Source organism: Pipistrellus hanaki, assembly GCF_964339955.1.
Source record: "Pipistrellus hanaki genome assembly, chromosome: 14".
In the NCBI taxonomy this organism is placed as follows: domain Eukaryota; kingdom Metazoa; phylum Chordata; class Mammalia; order Chiroptera; family Vespertilionidae; genus Pipistrellus; species Pipistrellus hanaki.
In genome coordinates, this window is record NC_140516.1 from 6,358,851 (window position 1) to 6,380,058 (window position 21,208).

The 21,208-nt window shown below is 37.6% G+C and overlaps 1 protein-coding gene across 3 annotated transcripts in view; it reads right to left on the reverse strand.

Moving 5' to 3' along the window:
* CSGALNACT2 (chondroitin sulfate N-acetylgalactosaminyltransferase 2) overlaps nt 1-21,208 on the reverse strand; it is a 33,140-nt gene that overhangs the window by 7,010 nt on the left and 4,922 nt on the right. For 2 of the 3 annotated variants that reach the window (XM_084904773.1, XM_084904774.1), the window contains exons 2-6: nt 9,985-10,919; nt 7,451-7,667; nt 6,061-6,162; nt 2,472-2,650; nt 775-869 (exon numbers count right to left, since the gene is read on the reverse strand). In XM_084904773.1, the coding sequence (XP_084760899.1) occupies nt 775-869; nt 2,472-2,650; nt 6,061-6,162; nt 7,451-7,667; nt 9,985-10,645 (1,254 nt within the window). In that variant the 5' untranslated portion in view covers nt 10,646-10,919. The remainder of the gene's footprint in view (nt 1-774; nt 870-2,471; nt 2,651-6,060; nt 6,163-7,450; nt 7,668-9,984; nt 10,920-21,208) is intronic. The other variant, XR_014796840.1, reaches the window with a different exon arrangement.

Consider the following 21,208-nt stretch of genomic DNA (forward strand, 5'->3'; position numbering starts at 1 on the left):
TCCCCAAGTGTCTGGCTGATCTTAGTTAAGTGCTACTCACTTTTGTTACAAAAATCATTGTTCAAAACCCATGGCTGTTAGCTATGATTACAGGGGCCTTTCTCCAATAACAGTGGAAGGGGGTTGAACATGGACTAAAGTACAACGTATCAACAGTAGCTCATCTTCGCATTCTGAGGCTCCCTATCCTCCCTACAACTCGATATTCTCAGTATCCTGCCCCAACTTTCTGGCTCCAAGGACTATACACACTGCCTCATTCTGCAGGCCAATCTCTGAGATGACTGCCGATTAGCACCCCCCTGGAGAAAGCAGCAAGCATACATATTCCAGCATGTCCTCCTGAACATGTCCTAGATTGTTCTCTCCTCCACGAATCCTATATCAACTGCCATTTTACAGAAATGTCTCAAACTTTACACTATTAATGTAATTCTCTAATTCTCCAATACAAATATGCTTTCTTCTTCTTTTTAAAAAAATATATTTTATTGCTTTTTTACAGAGAGGAAGAGAGAGGGATAGAGAGTTAGGAACAACGATGAGAGAGAATCATCGATCAGCTGCCTCTTGCACACCCACTACTGGGGATGTGCCCACAACCAAGGTACATGCCCTTGACCGGAATCGAACCTGGGACCCTATCCACTGAGCCAAACCAATTAGGGCATAACTACAGCTTTTTATTGAAATTTTGTTAACTACTTGTGGAACAAATATAAAGGAACCTAGAAAGGATCTTTGGGGCCTTTCATAATACAGCAATAGTCTTACCAGCTGTTGCTCCACAGGAGGGGGCGCATTCTGATTGGCATAAACAATGGCAGGGTTGTAAAGACTGAACACCACAGGGTAAAACACCTTCTTACCTATAAATTAAAATGTACATTTATATCACACAAAGAAGTCATAAAATGAAGGACTGATCTATATTAATATAATATCTACTAATATTTTGTTAAGTTTTTCTTTGATCCCATATGGCAATTTTATTATATCAATATTGTATTTTATTAATATTCAGGCTACTGAACATCCTACTGATTTGATAAACATGATGATGATTTTATAACATATCAGTAGTCCCAAGGCTATGGAACTATAACCTTGAAAAACAACAGAGGAAATAAAACACACTAAAGGGTGCTCCACACATTTATTCCCTTGACTTTGGACAGATACACAAAGGTATTCTCTCAGCTATTCATTAGGTGAGCCATTTATTACTCATTATTTCATCTAATTAGCAGGAATATACAGGTTAACTTTGGCAGTCACCAAGAAACTTACGTTGAATTCACCCTTCAAAATTAATCATAGAAACAGTTAGTAAATCCAAAGAATACTGTACAGAGAATGGATACTGTATAGAAAATAATGAAAACACAGAACTACAGATATATTTGAACAAGATTTGGAAAAGTTGGAAAGGTAAGAATAAAAAATACCTGATGTAATAGCCCCTGCAGAAACTCTTGTCCTTATCATTCAGCTTGAGAGCACTGAAGGAACCTTAAAAGCTAACTATCCAATCTCTTCTTAACAGGGATCCCCTTGCTCAAATTGGCCTCAATCAGATGAGATAATACAAAGTGCTCAGTAGTTGTCAAGGACCCTGTATGTAAGGCAGTAGCCTTCTTATTACAAGAATCCTAGCAGATACTAATCTCACTTTCCTTAAAACCCACTTAGGGATGAGGAGCTCAGTCTCCCAGAGGCAAATCTATTTCTGGATATAAAAACATTTCTTTCATATTGAGCAAGTATCTCTTCAACTTACACATTTTGAACTTCATGCTGTCTTAAACCTAACCCTTGCTTACTCAGTAGACTCTAAGAGAGTTCCTGACATCCCACCAAATTAATAAGGTGGAAATAATCTGTATGATATAAATAGTTCTACATTGAAAAACCCTACTATGAGATTCTTAAAATACAGGAAACCTTTTCAAGACTTAAATTACATTAAAAAGATTTAAAAAGCATTTATAGATTTGATTTATAAAAATACTGTTTGCTCATACATCTTAAAAATATCTATAACATAAAGCAAAATATAGTAAATCATGCCAAATGCACCGTCTGGAGACCAAGCATGTGTGAATGCTGTGTGTGTACTGGTGCCATCACCTGACACGGAGTGCTTTTGACTCTCCCATATCTCCACACAGTTGGCTTGCCTCTTTTTCTGATGGGTGCTGCTTCCTCCTTGCCAATTTCAAGACTTTTTATTTCTTTGCATTTGTTTGTTTGCATTCAAATGTAGACATTAGAATTTGGCCATAAGAGAACAAGGGGTATGAACTTCAGAGGGACAAATTTTCACTTTTTGACATAATATTGTTAAACTATACCTTTATATAAAGTATTAAATTATATTAAAATATAACTTTAATAAAACATAATTAACTTAATTCAAAATATGCAACATGCTGACCTACACTCAGCTCATCTACTATCATTTTACGCACCTGGCTCAGCATTTAACCGGCAGCTGTTAAGGAATTCGGCTGAGAAATATATATCAACATCACAGAAAAACATCAAGACCTCTCCCTTGTCCCAAGCTCGGGCACCCACATTTAGTCCTCGTCCACGATTAAATTCTTCATTCAATGAGACCAAGGTGTAATTGTGAAAATTAGACTCACTATGAGGAAAGCACATATAACAAATTATAAGTCCCACTTAAAGTTTAATAACTCTCTTCCTTCATTACAACTTACAGTTACATTTCAGATATTATTATTATGTTGGTTCTACATTCATATAGGGAAAGGAAATCATCAGCTTCATGTGTATAATCATCATCAGGGATATATATTCACTAAATGCCCACATGTGTGGCAACATGATGGTGGTGTGAGGCTTTTAAATGTTGAGGGGCCACTGCCCTTCAGAATCTTAAAGGCCTATTGGAGAAGATAAGAAATGTACACATGGGAAAACAGCCATAATGTTTGGTCACAAATAATACATTCCACATGAATGATACACACAAAGAATGCTCTTCTATTGAGTTCTTCAGATCTTTGCTCAAATTCCTCTTAGAGAGCTACCCCACATACCTTATGTGAAGTAGCTCCAACCTCCTTCTCTTTTGTCTCTATCCCCTTGTCCAGCTTTGCTTTTCTCAGTCCCACCAGACATATTTGAGTGTCTCCCTACTGGAATGTAAACTCCATGAGAGCAGGGATTCTGTTTTGCTCATTACTAGGGACACAGTGTCCCTCATAGAGCAGGAGTTCAGTAAATGTTTGCTGAGTAAATGAATAAACAGCAGTTCTGAGAAACAAAGTTTGCTTCTACCTGGAGTAGAGATGATGTTATTGTAGAATTGGAATTTAAGTTATGCCTTGGTTAAAATCCTGAATTCAGTGGCGAGTGTAAAGGTTGTTCCAATTAATTATTCTCAAAGGCGATGAGGTAAGAAGAAAGTATAAAACATTTTAAAGAACAGGGGTCAGACAAATCAAATTGGCAAAGAATGGGAACAATGAGAGAAAATCAGAAAAGGGTCAGACTAAGGAGCACTTTCCATGAGAAGAAAGTAAAGATCTTGGTCAGTGTCCTAAAGGCAAGGAAGAGTCAGGGTTTTGCCATCGGGACAGTGGTTCTCACTGTGAAATCCCTGCAAGCGGAGCATCAGCTTCCCCTGCACACGTGTTAGAAATGCAAATTCTTGGGTCCCATCCAGACTCCTGGATCAGATGCTGGTGGAGGAGCTGAGCATCTGTGTCTTAATAAGCCTTCCAGGTGTCTCTGATGAACTGGAGAATTGCTGCACTAGAGTATGGTCGGATCAAAAAGGAACCTTTCAGAAAAAACATTCTTATAATAATATAGACGGGGAAATGGAGAGATGGAAGCAAAGGCTTAAATAGTGTATGGAGTGGACTCCAAGTGCTGAGTGGCCATGCTCCCCTCCCCTTCTTAGCAGATATATTATACATCTTTCCCTACTTTTGGGAAACTGCTGATCAACACCTCACACTCCCAGCAGCAAGTAGAGGAAGTAATCACAGAGCACCCCAACCACAGTAATTTCCTAGAAGCATAGTCCAAACTCAAGCTAGGCTAATCACAATACCGCCACCTGGCTCAAGAGAGGGCAAGGTTCCTCCCTGGGATTTCCTCAACTGGATGCGGGAGAAAGCTCTTTCCTCCCTGATGGCAAAACTGAGAAGAAGTGAGCCCAGAGCCGCCAACAGCCACACACCTCACGTGAGGAGGAAATATCCAAGAGGAGAATGAAGTCACTATGCAAAGAAAAATAGACAAGAGAATTTTGATAATTTTCAAGTCTCTGGTTCCAGTACCTAAAGATATCAAAGAGGATTTGGTTTTCATCTCCAAATTTGGTTGTAATGACCTCTTTAGTTCTGCGAATTATTCAAGAGTCTTCAATAACACTCATTTTCCTTAAGCAAGCTCAGGACCGGTTTCCATCATTTACCACAGGGGAGTTTTGATTAATGCAGCTGAAGGAATACCAGTGAGTGCTTGGCACTTAGTAGGTGATCTGAAAATGGTGAGGAGGGAAGAGAAGAAGGGGGTGGGGGAGGGAAGGTGGGTGGTGACAGCAGCAAGAAAAGGACCTAGAAGAGGAACTAATTAGAGGCAGAGAATGAGTGACAGATGTGGGCTCTCAGACATCAACATCTCAGGGGATCATGAGAATGGTCTTAGTCTGAACGGAAAGAGCGCCACCAGGGGGAGAAGGCAATGTTTGTTTTTACACATCAGTGCTATGAGAGAGCCCTTAGAAATAGGGACTACAATTTCCTCTTCCATGCCCAGTCCTATTTCTACTCCCCAGTTAGGCTCCTAAGCAGGGTACCTTGAACACAGCTGGTGAGACTCAGTGAAAATTAGTTGAATGGCCAACTAAATCTGGATTTCTATGGAAAGTCCACAACTAGCAGAAAGGCAAAGAAGTAAAGGATACAGAATTGGTGTGGCCAGAAAAGAAAATCAACTTAATATCTTACATTATAAAATATTTACAAAATATTTATTTATATTTTACAAAGAGCAAAGGAATGTTTCAAGAAGAAAGTATTCATTAGGTGTCAAATGTAAAAAAGTGATAAAAGAGGATGACAGAGCCCTGACCGATTTGGCTCAGTGGATAGAGTGTCGGCCTGCAGACTAAAAGGTCCAGGTTCAATTCCGGTCAAGGGCATGTACCTTGATTGTATGCACATTCCCGGTAGTAGGTGTGCAGGAGGCAGCTGATCAATGTTTCTCTCTCATCGATGTTTCTAACTCTCTTTCCCTCTCCCTTCCTCTCTGTAAAAAAATCAATAAAATATATATTTTTAAAAAGATGACAGAGAAAAAGCTTAATTTGGCAAGTAGGGCCTTAGAGATGAAAAGGCTGAGGAGCTACGGAATTAATAATGAAGTATTAAGGAATTACTAATTCATTCATTCTAACCTCTGAGAGGAGCTACGGAATTAATAATGGAGTATTAAAGAATTACTAATTCATTCATTCCAACTTCTGAACACCTACTATGTGCCAGGTACTATATGAGTTGTTTGGTTAGAGAACTACTGTCCTGTGAGGTTTAGCAAGGAAAGGACAGGAACCTAACAATAGCTACAGGATACTGTAGAGTCCAGTGGAAGTGTCATAAGGATAAGGGGAGAGCTTACAGGGTGGGAAGAAGGAACTTGGGGAAATGGAAAGACAGGTAACAAGAGACAAGCTCAAGAGATGATATCAAAGTGAAGGGATTAGATTTAGAAAAAGAGAAAGAGTTCACAGGAGGAAATAAAGAAGTAATAAATGAAGGCAAACATACAGAAAGTGAGTGGGCTGCAGAGTGAGAGCTCCCTGATCATGCCAGGCTTCTGCTAGGAAGTTAGTGAAGATGGGGCATTTAGAGTTGCATGAGTGAACCTAGAAGTGAAATGAGGAACTTATCAGCACCACTCACATGCTCAGCCAACTTTTAAACAACAACTATTTCAAATTAACTCATTAAATATCTGACATTCTCACTCTTCTAATGTTATCTATCAAGGACTTCTAAGTGGACATAACTCACCTACCTTGTGACAGACTCTAGGATGGACTTGACTTTAGATAGTCCTTCTTTACCAAAATACACCACTGTGAGATGAATCCTCTTGTCCTGATGAATACATACATCCCTAACAGAATTGAAAAATAAAGTTCATTCAAGAAAATATATGAGGCTCTGCTCATTCAGAATGCAATCACATGAAGCTTCAACAAGAAAATGAGTGAGGCATTACTAATTTAAAAGAAAATCACAGGAAGTTGTAAGCAAATATAAAAGTGGCAATACTGTTGAATTATTAAGGCATCATAGCAAATGAATAGTAAGGTGTATGTCTTAAACGAGTGCAGTACTGGAAGGGCCATGGGAGCACTCCAACAACATTGCCAATTTTCAAAATAGTTTGGGAACTTTTGCTTTGGTATTGCCTTCACAAGCAAAATACAAGCTACTCAAAGAAGTAAGTCCAATCAGTTCAGAGACAAATAAATACTCATCTTCTGATTTGAGAATTACTTTGTCTTCAGACTGGCTAATATCAGAAGTTACACCTATCATCAAGGAATATTTGCCATGAGTGAGATTTACTGTAAAGAATAATGTAGCTTCTGAAGGTAATTCCAAGAAAGGCAATAAAAAAAGAGGTCTCAAGTGAGCTATTTCAAACATGACTTCTAGATATTCTGCTACACAAGAGTGTTAACTTTTAAATTCATCAATTTCAATATGAGTATAAAGACTGGGTATACAAAGCATCAAAACTAGCATATTACAGTATTTAAAACATGGCAATTATTAGAATAAAAAAGCAAAACTCTCCAGATAGTTATTCTAATATGTGGTTATCTTTGATTTTAAAATATCCAAATTAAGTGGTAAAAAATTCTTTGCCTCTGCTTCCCAACATAGAATAATGTTCTCCCATTTTTAGTTAAATGTTTGTATTTTAAAATTTTATTTTAATTTTAAAATTCAAATTGTCCTTAAGGGAATTTTCTGAGGAGATAGTAATGTTCTATACTTTGAATAGGGAGGTAGCTACATGAGTATACATTTGTCAAAAGTTATGAAACCCATATACGTAAAATATGTGGATTTTATTATATGGAAATTATGCCTCTATAGTTATTTTTAAAAATTCAATTTGCCCTAAAAAGAATTCACACACATTTATAAGGGTCATCAAATTTAGTTTCTCATAGTTGTCATCCTCAATTTACTTCACAGTTCAAATTCTCAAAAACACAATAAGCTAATCATGTTTAAAAAAAAAAAAAGAATATAAAAAAGTAAAGTTTCCTAAAGCCTATAAAATTATCCTGTAATTCTAAGTAATCATACTCAGTGAAGATAAATAAGTAAAGTGTAATTTTTTTTCAGGCACATTAAGCCAAAAATCATTAAGCCCTGAGAGTTACCTGAAGTTCTGCATAAACTGCACAAATGCTTCAGTTCTTTCAGCAAGTGGCACAATTATGTTAATAATTGATCTAGTAATGTCAATCATTTCACTCTTCACTTTCATGAGAGGTCCAAAAGGGCGGAAGAGGGTCACATGTCTATATTCCATAAGGTCTGCTTTCTTAAAAAAGAGTTCATACTGTGTGCCCTTATCTCTCTCGGTGCGGTAATAACCTAAAGGAAAGAGTAAGGGACAAAGATGTCTCCATGTCAAAGTTTATACATTCAATGTGAATACTGATTTTACTCGAAGATCAAAAGTATGAAACCAGATCTGTAGGGTTTTTATCTGATTGTGAAAATATTTATCCCACTATTTATCCCCACTATTTATATACATAAATAGCTGTGGGGATAACTATATGCCTAATATGCAAAGTGTCCCCTCAGGAGTTCGACTGACCAGGAGTTCAATTGATCGCTATGACGTGCGTTGACCACCAACCAGGGGTGGCGTGTAACCCCTGGTTGCCAGCAGCCGGGGAAGGGAGGCCCTGGCCAGCAGCTGGCAGCCACTAGGGACCCTACCCGTGCATGAACTTTGTGCACTGGACCTCTAGTTTCTTTATAAAAGGAGATGTTAAAAAATGTTCATGGCTCTGTATATTATTATTCAATCTATAACATAGGCTTTATATGACAATTATTCCTTTTTACATATGATTTTTTAAATAGTAAAGCCTATTGACCATCTGATGAAAAGAAGGAAATTATTTCTAGCAATATTAAATTCTAGTCCTGAGAGTTCAAATTTCTATTGCTTGGTTCAACTCAACAAAAATAAATTGAATGCCTTTGTGTCAATCACTGGTGGTATAAAGAGGGCTACATGATCCCAGTTTTGAGTAAAGGTCAATTTAGTGACGGAGTCAGAAAAATAAAGAAGTAATAATATAGTGATACACACATGTACACACACACACACACACACACACACACACACACCCCGAATAAAGTCAGACAAAGAAAACATTAGTATAGATTTAAACATGGTGACTTGAGATGCCTTTGGGAGAAAAACATGGAAGTCTACCGGGCTGATTTTTAAGTGTGACACTGAGGAGAAAGGTTAGACCTACAGATGTGTGAGTCAGTGTCTGGGAATAAAACGGAGGTAGACTGTTCCCACTCTTCCTGAGAATTACAGTCAAGCAGGAACCACAAATCAGGAAATGAGCAATACCATAAGACAAGAACTATGAGAGGAGACACAGGCAGAGGTTACAAGCGCACACAGGAAGCACTGTTATCTTAGACTCGCAGGTTGGAGATGACTTCCCAGAAGTGTCTTCTAAGCTTAAGTCTGGAAAGAGGAATAGGAATTGCTCAGTTGTCAGTAATTATTTTTTGGTGAGGGAGTATCACAGTGGAGGAAAAACGAGGGACAAAATATACTCCACACAGAGAAAAATCTTGTAAGTGACAGAATCCAAGGAAAGTTATAAGCAGAATAGAAAACTGGCACTGGTTCCTTTCTTTTCAGGGAAATGTGAAGACATTTTACACGTTACGTAGTTATCTTTCTCAGCAGCTTTCAATTCTGCTATAAACTACAAGCATAGAGTGAAAAGACAAAACACTGAACTTGCAGAAAAACTGGAAGAATTCTGAGAGAAGCAACCCACTGAAAATGGCAGGAAGTGACAGTAGAAAAAAGAGGTGGCAACAGGGAGAAGACAGTTGAAATTCCAGAAAAGTATAATGCTCTCTCTGATGGCCTCCAAAGGTCTCAAGGCCATACATTACAGTATAGCAAGTGACATCCATGCTGACTCAGGGTCAAAATCACTACACTGTTTAGTCAAGCAAAGAGAAAGATTTATATCTAAAATGGTTTTAAGCCTGTAATTAAATATCCAGCACAGAATATTAAGATGGAGATGAGCGGGAATCTGTAATTATTCCTATTTATATCAATCAACAAATATCTCAAATTCATAGCAGTGTTCCTCAACTTTTGAGTCATGTCCCATCTTGATATATAAAAGTCCCATGCCCTTTCTGTAGTTTGTATCAGGAAAATACTTTTCCAAATGCCAAACATGCATTTTAAATCCATGTATGCCTCCTCAATGTTCTCACAAATTAAGAGAATAACCCACTAATCTACAAAATTAGTTTTTTTCATTACTTTATCAAATGGTTTTTGAATCTTGAGTCTTAGTTCATACATTGTTAAAAAAATATAAGGAATGAACAAAATCAGATAAGAGAGGAATGCAAATACATTCACACGTTAATACAGAAACAGCCCTAAGAGTTTTCAGCTTGGGTAGGAGTGTTCTGTATAAGCTTAGATTTATTCTATTTCTGGTTCTTATTCTCTACTTTATTACAATCATATGATAACTTTTTTCAAAAAGCCACTTCAAACTTTTGGTGGAATGCAGTGAGTAAACACTTAAATGTTTTAATAGAATGGAAAATTACTGATTTACCAGCATACAATAATAGCATTTTGTCATACTAACATAACTACTTTTCACATTACCTTCTATGAAGTCATTCTCATTAAATATCAGTTTCTCTCCAAGGGGACCATCCTCATCTTCCTGTTCATCATCTTCATCAGGATTATTAATGACCTCCAAGCCAGCTTCAATAACTTCCACCAATTCATCCCTCTTGTCTTTTCTAACTGGCTTTTCCTCAGGATGGCGAGTGAGACCCATTTCCAATTGGTATACTTTCATTAAGGTAAAACTTTCAAAGGGAATGACCCCATACTCACTAGGTAGTTTGGCTCCTATGCTAACTTCAGCTTTGTCAATCTGGGAATGAAGAAACTCTAACAGATCACTAGGTGCTTGTTCTTTGTGGCCTTGATAGCCTATGCCATTAGCCCCTCCATTCTTTCTTTCTTGTAATGATCTCATCTTCTCACTCATTTCTTGTAATTCTTGTTTTAGTTGGGCAATTTGGCGTTTCAGACTGGTTGCCCTGGTTTGATAATGTTCTTCTTGCTCCTGTAGTAGGGCTTGATAATACTCTTTACCATAATTTTCTCCAATGACCCCGGGAAGAGATGCATTTCCATCAGTCTGTGGGGCACATTCCAGAAGATACAAAAACAGTACCAAACTGCAGAGTAAAGCAAGACCCAACAGCAACCAGTGGGTCCGGGTCTGAAGAATGGATCCTCGTCTAGGCATTCTTATTAATGTGGACTTGCCCAATGAGATAAGTTCTTTGAGTGTTCATAACTTTAGTAAAAGGTTATCAAAAAATTCAAAACAAAATCAGGATTCCATAAAAGGTACCAAATGAATTCTTCTGTAGCTTAAAAAATTTCTTCCTTCAGCACTCAAGCCTACTTGTAGAAACGAGAAGTTATGCATACTTCCTATATTGTTACCGCAATATCCAGAATGAAGAAATCTGATCTACAGAATCAGATAAAATTCCATTATATGGGTGGTGACCTTTCTGAAAGAAACAGATCAGAATCAATCAGAATTTTGTTTCCTTAAGTATATCAATTGTTGGCAGTCTCAGTAAATTTATGTGACAACTATATGTTGAACACCATGAGAGGTATTAATACAATTTAGAATATTAATAAATTGTAAAAGAAATTATTAAGAAAAATATTTTATAAAACATAAAAATTAGACATGTAATACTCCTAACCAGAGTAATGAATTAAAGAAACATTAAAATTATGTTTAGCATAGTTTGTGTTAATAGATTCTACTTTTCTCTATTTGGACACTAGAGGCCTGGTGCACAAAATTCGTGCACAGAGAGTGGTGGTGGTGGTGATGTCCCTTAGTCCGGCCTGCACCCTCTCACAATCTGGGACCCCTCAGAGGATTAGGTGCAATCTGGGACAGCTGGCTCCTAATCGCTCCCCTGCCTGCCTGCCTGATCACCCCTATCAGCTCACCTGCCTGCCTGATCACCCCTAACTGACTCTGCCTTGGCTCCGGCTGCCACAGCCTCTTCTGGGAGGACATCCGGAAGGTCGTTCAGCTGTCCAGTCTAATTAGCATATAACACTTTTATTATAATAGATTATATTGCATGTAGCTCTATATTAACATAATATTTCAATCAACACACACATTCCCCATCTATTACATATCACAATTTGGGTACTGAGTTTCCAGAAATTGTTTTTTTGCTATATTAATAATGGCTTGCTAGGGAGACTTAGGTTCTTTTGGTTTATTCAATTCAAAAATTTTACTTCATTAATTTTTTTATTCAAATCAGTCAATCTAAGAGCCTTAAAATTAAGTGGAGGGAAAATTTCAAAAGATCAACAGACATCTGAAAAACACATTAAAAAACATTTTTACATCCAAAATCCTCCAGTAGATTATTTGAGCATTAGATCACAAATTCTTTCAGAGTAACAGATTTCCTACACTCCTGGAAAGGCTCAGAGTCTATATAAAGAAAAAACACGAACATTTTAATGTTTGTTTGTGTTGTGTTTTTTTTTGCAGGGAAAAAAAACCCTTTTATAAATTTACAAAATTACATGGTACCATTCATACCACAACCAGCTGTGTGAACTCTCCCATGTTTCTCTCTGAACAAAGGATTCTTAACTCTAGAAGTAGATATGTTAAACAGGGGAGGCCTCTGCCCCAGAGAGAACTTCCATTCTAATGAAGTGTTTGTCAAGAAGGATATGTAACAGTACAGTAGGCTTTTAAGTGATGTTCTCTACTAGTGCAGCAGGACCTATGGAAGAAGATCACCAGGAACATGAGTCCTAGTCACTTTCTTACTGATTAGGAAAGCCTGGATGCTTTCTGTGAAAAATGCTGTATTGTGTGTTTTTTGTGGAACATCCTACCAATAAAGAGGGAATATGCTAATTGACTGCTGCACTCTTACAAATATGGCGGCACCCACAGCCAACAAGGAGGGAATATGCTAATTGAATGCCATGCCCTCAAAGATGGCGGTGCCCACAGCTACAAGATGGTGGTGCCTAGTCTCCCCAGTGGGCCCGGCAGTGCTGTGTGCCTGCCTCTGGAATCCCCCAGTCCACTCAGTCCCCCAGCCACTCAAGGCCGGCCCGAGGCATAGGCAAGCTTTGGATGGTGGCTTCCCAGCTGCCCAGGGCCAGCCCAAGGCTCAGGCAAGCCTCAGATGTCAGCTGCCCAGCAAACGTCTGAGGCACAGGCAAGCCTCAGATGGTGGCTGCACAGCTGCTCAGGACCAGCCTGAGATGCAGGCAAGCTTTGGATGGCAGCTGCCCAGCCACCCAGGGCCACCTGAGGGCTGTGCTGCTGGCAGTGGCAGCAGCAGAGGTATGATGGGGGCATCACCTTCGCCTGATCGTCAGGTCACCTTCTGCCCTTGAGGGCTCCCAGACTGTGAGAAGGGGCAGGCTGGGCTGAGGGACTCACTTCCAGAGCATGAATTTTCATGCACCAGGCCTCTAGTCTTATATAATAAAAGGCTAATATGCAAACGGACTGAATGGCAGAACGACTAATTGCTATGATGTGCACTGACCCCCAGGGGGCAGACACTCAAAGCAGGAGCTGTCCCCTGATAGTCAGTGTGCTCCCACAGGGGGAGAACCACTCAGCCAGAAGCTGGGCTCATGGCTGGCAAGAACAACAGCAGTGGCGGGAGTCTCTCCCACCTCCGCAGCAGCGCTAAGGATGTCCGACTGATGGAAGGCTCCCAGACTGCAAGAGGGTGCAGGCTGGGCTGAGGGCCCCTCCCCCCCCCACCCCCCCGCACACACACACACACACAAGTGCATGATTTCCTGCACCAGGCCTCTAGTATATGTATAAAATGTAGGATAGATTCAAACTTCTTATGGTTAATAGACCACAAACAATGGGTATCCTTAGCCATTTATTGCTTTTGTTAACCAAATGATAATGAAGTAACTTGGAAAATTTAATTCACCACTGAAATAGCAGTATATGTCACATATAGTTTTGTGTTACAATTATATATATTGTATATGTCGAATATTTATAAGATTTCCACATAAAATGTATTTATAAGTGGGCTGAGCTTTACCATGACAGCATCTACTTTACAGATAAATTTTGTTAAATTGTAAATGATGTAGAAAATAGATAGAAAAAATTTTGGTATTAAGAAATTATCTAGGGAGCATATGAGATCTTACTCCCTGGCATATGCCATCAGTTTGGCTCAAATACACTCTTACAAAAATCCTCTACTGGTTTAGACATTTCTTACATTGGTGTTTACTTGGCAAAGTGTGACAGGATTCTGAAGAAGCCCACCCAGGACCATCCTGTGGCCCTGGACCAGTACTAGGTAAAGCAAGGGCTCATTGTACCCCACAGACTCTCCCCTTTGTATCAAGTGAACTTGGGTGAATTCTGGGCCTCCTTGCTTTAAGTAGCAGGCTATGGCTTTATTGAATTGTTTTTAGAAAATCCTTGAGGTGGATAATGATTGATAACTTGGGGAGAGGGGAGAAAAAGTGGGTTGCTGCTTTTACTAGTAATTTCAGCTTTTTGATTGGATTGCTTACTGAGAGTCTGAACAAAATCTCTGCCAATTAAATGAGAGACTGAGCTCTCTTTAGCTCTGAGAAAGAAAAGACACTTGCTCCCCAACCCAATACCAGTTGCTTCAGACCTCCGAATCCAGAGAGGCAGAGAAGGTGCCAGTGAGGTAGTGCAGCCAGTCCCAGAGGAGCCCTGGCAGGACAGAGAGCCTTGAAATGGGTTCACCCTGAAAGAGTGGGATCTGAGAGAGGGGCTCTGTCTTGGAAAGCATCGCTATTCTTGCTGCATTTCATAAACACTTGCTGGCCCTTGTTTGAGTATTCTTAGGTGACGAAGAATCTTTGTGGGGTTTCCAGAGAAAAAAATTTATCTAGGGTATAAAGCAGTCCTATAAAGATATCCACTGCAATTATCTCATCTGGAGACATGCATGTAAGGGTCAGTTTTCCCTAGAATTTGTTCACAGTCTACAAATCTCAAAATTAACTTGGGAAATCATGCCACCCAGGTCAACAAGGCCCATCATGTCAGCCTCCCATTTATAACTAAGATGGCCAAAATGAGGATCATCTGATACTTCTAAATGATTTTCTGCATGTACAGTTAGGAATAGCTGGCTATAAAATTAGGCAGAATGAATAAGAATCATATTTAATTGGTCTCTTGAATCTTCAAAAGGAGGATATAAATAAACAGATCACCTATGATGTTGTTTAGGTGATAAAACAATTTTTTGTGATATTAAAAATGGCTTACAGCCGATCAATGATCCTCTCTCATCATTGCTGTTTCAATCTTTCTTTCCCTCTCTCCTTCTTCTCTGAAATCAATAAAAATGTATTTTACTCAATCAATCAATCAATCAATGGCTGTCCTTATTTTAAAAGGAGAAGGTCATTTGGAATTTGACTTGTCAAGGATTGATATGAATGGTAAATGCTTCCTAAACAGAATTTAGATCCAACTGTTCTCTCTTTGTGTCTGTCTATATGTGTCTACATATATGTATGTTCTAAATGTGAGATCATTTTCTACCTCTGGATGGTATTGTTAAAATTAATTTAAAGCCAACCACTTCCGAGAATTGGGTATTCTAAAATTCTCAGAAACATAGAAACTAACTCAAATGCTTTTCAAGTATATATGACCTAAGGTTAATCCTTAGTAAATAAAAACTTGCTTAAGTTTACTGCTTCAAATAAAACAATGTCTTTATTTTGCCTGGGTTTTACAAAAATAAGTCATTGTTAATAACTGATTTTTATGTCTATGAAAAATGTTTTCAGAGATTTATAAAATGTCCAGTTAAAGAATGCTTTCCATTAGAAATTGATGTTTTCATTAGAAATTGAGGTTTTAAGGGTTAAAAGTCTCAATATAGACAGAAATAACTTGCAGTGTTCCAGAAGGGCCCCTGAAATATATCAAAAGACTTGTCTTTTATATTAAATTGCAAGGGAAAGTCAGAGGGAAAAATATGAAGAGTTAGGGCTATGGAAAACCCAACACAGCTGCTTGGTTTTTCCCTGCTCCCTGGCTCCCCATTTTCCAGTTTTTGCATTCCTTCATGCATCACAAGCACTTAAGCTGAACTTCCCATCTCTGATACTCATTTCCACTTACCATGGTCATCAAAGCCCTCTAGGGTGAGAAACTGCTGACAACAGAAGTAGACAGCTATCCCAAGACATCGACAAACCTGTATACCTAAGGACTGATACTGAACTAAGAATCCATTTTGTTTGACTGTCATAATAAGTTATTTGTTCTTTGGGTTTTTCTACATAGTTCAACTGTTTATGATTACTGAACATGTATAAGATAACTGTTAACACTCTTTTCATGACTTATGTAATTGTTATATTAGATGTCAAATACAGAAAAATGAGACAGCAGGCAAAACTTGGATCATGATCGTCATAAGACAGAAATGATCCAGAGTATTTTTTTTCTAATGAAGACCATAAGACCTGTCTTCCGTTTACCTGCCCTTTCCTTTTTTGGGGAAAATTTGGCCTCAGTTCAGATCATATGGTTCTAGTATTGCCCCATCCCCAGTGGTTCATAAGTCAATACTGAGACTTCCTAGGAGTGAGCCTTCCTAGCACTATGAAAACACATTAGCTGACCAAAAAGTCAGCTATCAATGCATTCATCATGTTTATTTATTACCAAAAGGGGAAACTGTGAATGAAAAAAAAGAGGGGTTCTATAGAAAGTAACCTTACAGTGACCTGATCATAAATTTCTACCTGGGCAGCTTATAGTGGGTTAGTCATGCCCCAGGCTTGGAACTTCTTTAGTGAAAGGTTTTAAGCCAGCCCTGTCCATTGCTCTTGTGCATCTAGGTTAACACATCTTTGAAATACCAGAAGAAGTAATACCCTTTTAAGAATCTTGTTAACTAACCTATCACTCAATCCCCACCTTGCTCTCTCCAATCTTTGGTTAAGTCCTCTCTTTAATTTCTCAAGTGCATAAAAGAAACTGCAGCTCTAGCTGGTTTGGCTGAGTGAATAGAGGATGGACTGAAGGGTCCTAGGTTTGATTCCTTGGTTAAAGGGTCCATCCCAGGCCCTGGTCCAGAGCAGATAGGAGGCAACTAATGGATCTGTCTCTCTCACTTCAATGTTTCAATCTTGCTGTCTCTCCCCATCCCTTCCACTATTTATAATCAAACAAACAAAAAATAAGGATGCAAAGCTATTATTAGTTCTATGACCTGACCATGCCTTAAAACCCTAATTCTTAGCATAAGACATCACTCAAATTTCATTAATTAAAAAATAAAATTCTATGGTATCTCTTTTTAATATTTATAAGTTATTACTAGTCCATTTATTATGGAAAAGACTAAAACTAAAAATATGGAAACAATCTTATATAAATTAATAAAGTTGTATAACTTAAGTATATTATACTCAAACTGTTTTGAAGTGAAACTTGGTAACAGAACTAATGTAAACTAAGTACATCTACCTTTTTTCAATATGATACCTCCTAGATTTTTTTCTTTATATAGACAATGTATTTTAAACTGTGAGATATAACCCATTAATGGGTCATACCAAAGGCTTATTTTTTTCATTGAAACAGAACAGGAAATATCAGTATATATTACACATAGCAGTAAGTTTTGTGTTGTAATTATACATATATATGAACTCTACAGAATGTATTTATACATTTTGCTGTTATGTCTTGATTGCCATCATTCTATGCAATGTGTTGGTATCATAAGGTTCACTCATAGCACAGATTTAATCCCAAGCAAACTTCTAAGCATAAACTGCAGATAGTTAAGTGTTCTGAGGAGAGAATAGGATATACTGTGGAGATAAAAAAAAAAAAAAAGCTATTAAAGATATGGAATACAAAATCAAAAGATCCCAGAGTTGCAAAAATCCTTAGAAGCCATCAATTCTTACTCTCTAAAACAGACTAAACAGACTTTCTCTTATAGCCCAGATGGAGTAACAGGGACCAGATTTACTCTCACACTTGAAATAACCAAAAAACAAACAAACAAACAAACTTCCAAATATGAAACAGTGGTTTTAAGATACTGAATACTGGGAATAAAAGAGAGTGATTCCTGGAGAAACAAGAAACAATTGCCCAACTTGCTGCCTTAGTCTCCAGGCACAGGCAGCAAAACCTAAACAAAGCCAAACAGACTCCGTAAGTTGATGAGATGGAGCTGACAGTCTGCGCAGACCAAGGCAATTAGGTCCAAAGGATATAATCTGAGAGGTGAGATCTGCACAGAGAGAGAACTCCAGAGATCTGAAGAGGACAGTATTTGGGAATTCAGCAGAGCACTGATAAGTGCTCTCATGTGAAGAAACTGATGCTAAGGAAAGAACCACACAAGAAATTAGAAGACATAGAACTCAGCATTCATATAGGGCCAGGAATAGTGTACGTTCCCACCAGACAGACTGGAAAACCTCCCAAATTCATAGGTAAATGGGTAGAGTACTCAAAAGGGTCTTATCTCTAGACTAAACATGGCTCTGGTCCTGCCTAACAAATATTTTTTAAAAAATCATTTTTAATTTTCAATTACAATTGATTCATATTATTGTATTATTTTTAGGTGTACACTCTAGTGATTAAAAACAACTTATTAAATGATCATCCTGATAAATCTCACACGATACACAGTTATTATTAGGTCTAGTAATTATTATAGAATATTACAGACGATATTTCCTATGCTGTACTTTACATCCCCATGACTATTCCATAACAATCAATTTGTACTTCTTAATCCCTTCACCTTTCTTAGCCATCTCCCAAACCCCCTCCTATCTGGCATCCATCAAAAAATTCTCTGTATCTATGAGTTTGTTTCTGTTCTACTTGCTATTTATTTTGGTTTTTAGATTCAATTGTTGATAGATATGTATTTATTGCTGTTTTTTCTCTCTTTTTCTTCCTTTTTCTTTGTAACATTTCATATAATACTGGTTTGGTGTTGATGAACTCATTTAGCTTTTTCTTGTCTGGGAAGCTCTTTAGCTGTTCTTTCATTTTAATTGATGGCTTTGCATTATAGATCCTTGCTTTTCATCACTTTGAGTATTTCTTGTCATTCCCTTTAAAAAAATCTAAAAAAAATATATTTTATTGATTTTTTTTACAGAGAGGAAGGGAGAGGGAAGAGTAGAAACATCAATGAGAGGGAAACATCGATCAACTGCCTCCTGTATACCTCCTACTGGGGATGTGCCTGCAAGCAAGGTACATGTTCTTGACTGGAATCAAACCTGGGACTCTTCAATCCGAAGGCTGACGCTCTATCCACTGGGCCAAACTGGCCAGGGATTGTCACTCCCTTTTGGCTTGAAAGGTTTCTGTTGATAAATCATCTGACTTTCTTATGGGAGCTAGTTTCTAGGTAATTTACTGCTTTTCTCTGCTGCTTTTAAGATTCTCTTCTTTGTGTTTAACCTTTGCCATTTTAATTATGATATGTCTTAATGTGAGCCTCTTTGGGTTCAGCTTGTTTGGGATTCTGAGCTTCCTGAACTTGTATGTCTATTTCCTCCACCAAGTTAGGGAAGTTTTCTGTAATTTTTTCAAATATATTTTAATTTCTTGCTCTCTCTTCCCCTTCTGGCACCTCCACAATGCAAATATTGGTTGAAGTCATCCCAGAGACTCCTTACACTACCTTTATTTATTTGGATTCTTTTTTCTTTTTGCTGTTCTGATTGGGTGTATTTTGCTTCCTTATATTCCCAATCGCCGATTTGATTCTCAGCTTTATCTACTCTACTGTTTTGTTTTTTAGATTTCACAAATAAGTGAAATTGTATGGTATGTCTTTCTCTGTTTGACATATTTCACTTAGCATAATACCCTTTCAGTCTATCCATATTGTCACAAATGGTAAGGTTTCATTCATTTTATGGCTGAGTAATATTCCATTCTATATATATACACCAATTTTTCTTTATCTGATCATCTACTGATGAACACGTAGGTTTGGAGGCTGGGTGAAAAAGGTGAAAGGATTAAGAAGTATAAAAAGGCAGTTATAAAATAATCATGAGGATATAAAGTAGAGCATAAAGAATATAGTCAATAATATTGTAATAGCTATGTAAGGTGCCAGGTGGGTACTATACTTACCAGGGGGAACACTCATAAGTTATATAAATGTCTAATCACTATGCTGTACCCCTGAAACTAATATAATCCTGAATGTAATTTTTAATTAAAGTATGAAAAGACAAGTCACAGACTTGTAGAAAATATGAGCAAAGCATTTATTTCATAAAGGAATTTTATTCTAAATATATTGTAAAAACTACTAAAGTACAATGATAACAAAACAAACACAACTCAGTTTAAAATTGACAAAAGATGTAAACAAAAACTTCAAATAAGTACAGACAAAAAAATGCTCAACATTATTAGTCATTAGGAAAAGGCAAATTTAAACCACAATGAGATACCACTACTCAAAATGGCTAATTTTAGAATGGCTAAAATTAAAGACTGATGTGTTGGTGACAATGTGGAGGAACTAGAAGTTTTTCATAAACTGCTGGCAGGAATGTAAGATGTTTTCACAGTTTCTTAAACAAGTTAAACATAAACCTCCCATATGACCAAGCCATTCCATTCCTAGATATTTATGCAAAATAAATGAAAGCATATGTCCACATAAAGAGTCGTACACAAATGTTCAGAGCAAGTTTATCACTGTTTAGCAATAAAAAGGAATAAACTACTGATATATGCTTCGACATAGGTAAAACTCAATAATTACTCTGAGTGATAGAAGCTAGACAACAAACGAACACATACTGTATAAATCCAATTATATAAAATTCTAAAAAATGTAAGGTAACTTACAGTGAGAGAAAGGAGACTGAGTCAGTGGTAGCCTGGAATGGGGGGAGAGTCAGGGAGTAAGGATGTGGTAAGGCTTAAGAGGTGGTACCAAGAAGGAATTACAAAAGGGCACAAAGAAACTTTTGGTAGTGACTGATAATGTCCATCATTTTTGATTTGGAGATGATTTCATAGATGCCACATATATTCAAATTATCAAATTACATGGTTTAAATATGTGTAGTGCCCTGGCCGGTTTGACTGGGTGGTCAGAGGACTGAAGGGTCTTGGGCTTGATTCCTGGTCAAGGGCTTGATCCAGGCCTGGCCCCAGGTTGGGGCATGTGTGGGAGGCAACCAATTGATGTGCCTCTCTCTGATACCATAATTTTATGGTCCTATTAATACTTATTTCATACAAAATGTCTAATCACTATGCTGTACCCCTGAAACTACAATAATATAGTCCTGAATGTAATTTTTTAATAAAGTATGAAAAGACAAGTCTTTTGTACATATACTGTAGTGTACAAAACTAACTTCTAATATAAGAGTAACCAATGGCCTTCTGCAAAATATAAATAATCCATTTGAATCTAGTTATTTTAAAAATTCTATTCTGTATAATCTTCTTAAACTTTCTGTATAGAATAATAATAATTATTTTAAAAATATATATATTTTATTGAATTTTTATAGAGAGGAAGGGAAAGGGATAGAGAGCCAGAAACATCGATGAGAGAGAAACATCCATCAGCTGCCTCCTACAAACTCCCTACTGGGGATGTGCCCACAACCAGGGTATATGCCCTTGACCAGAATCAAACCCAGATCCTTCAGTCCACAGGCCGATGCTCTACATACTGAGCCAAACTGTTTAGGGCTGTATAGAATAATTATTATT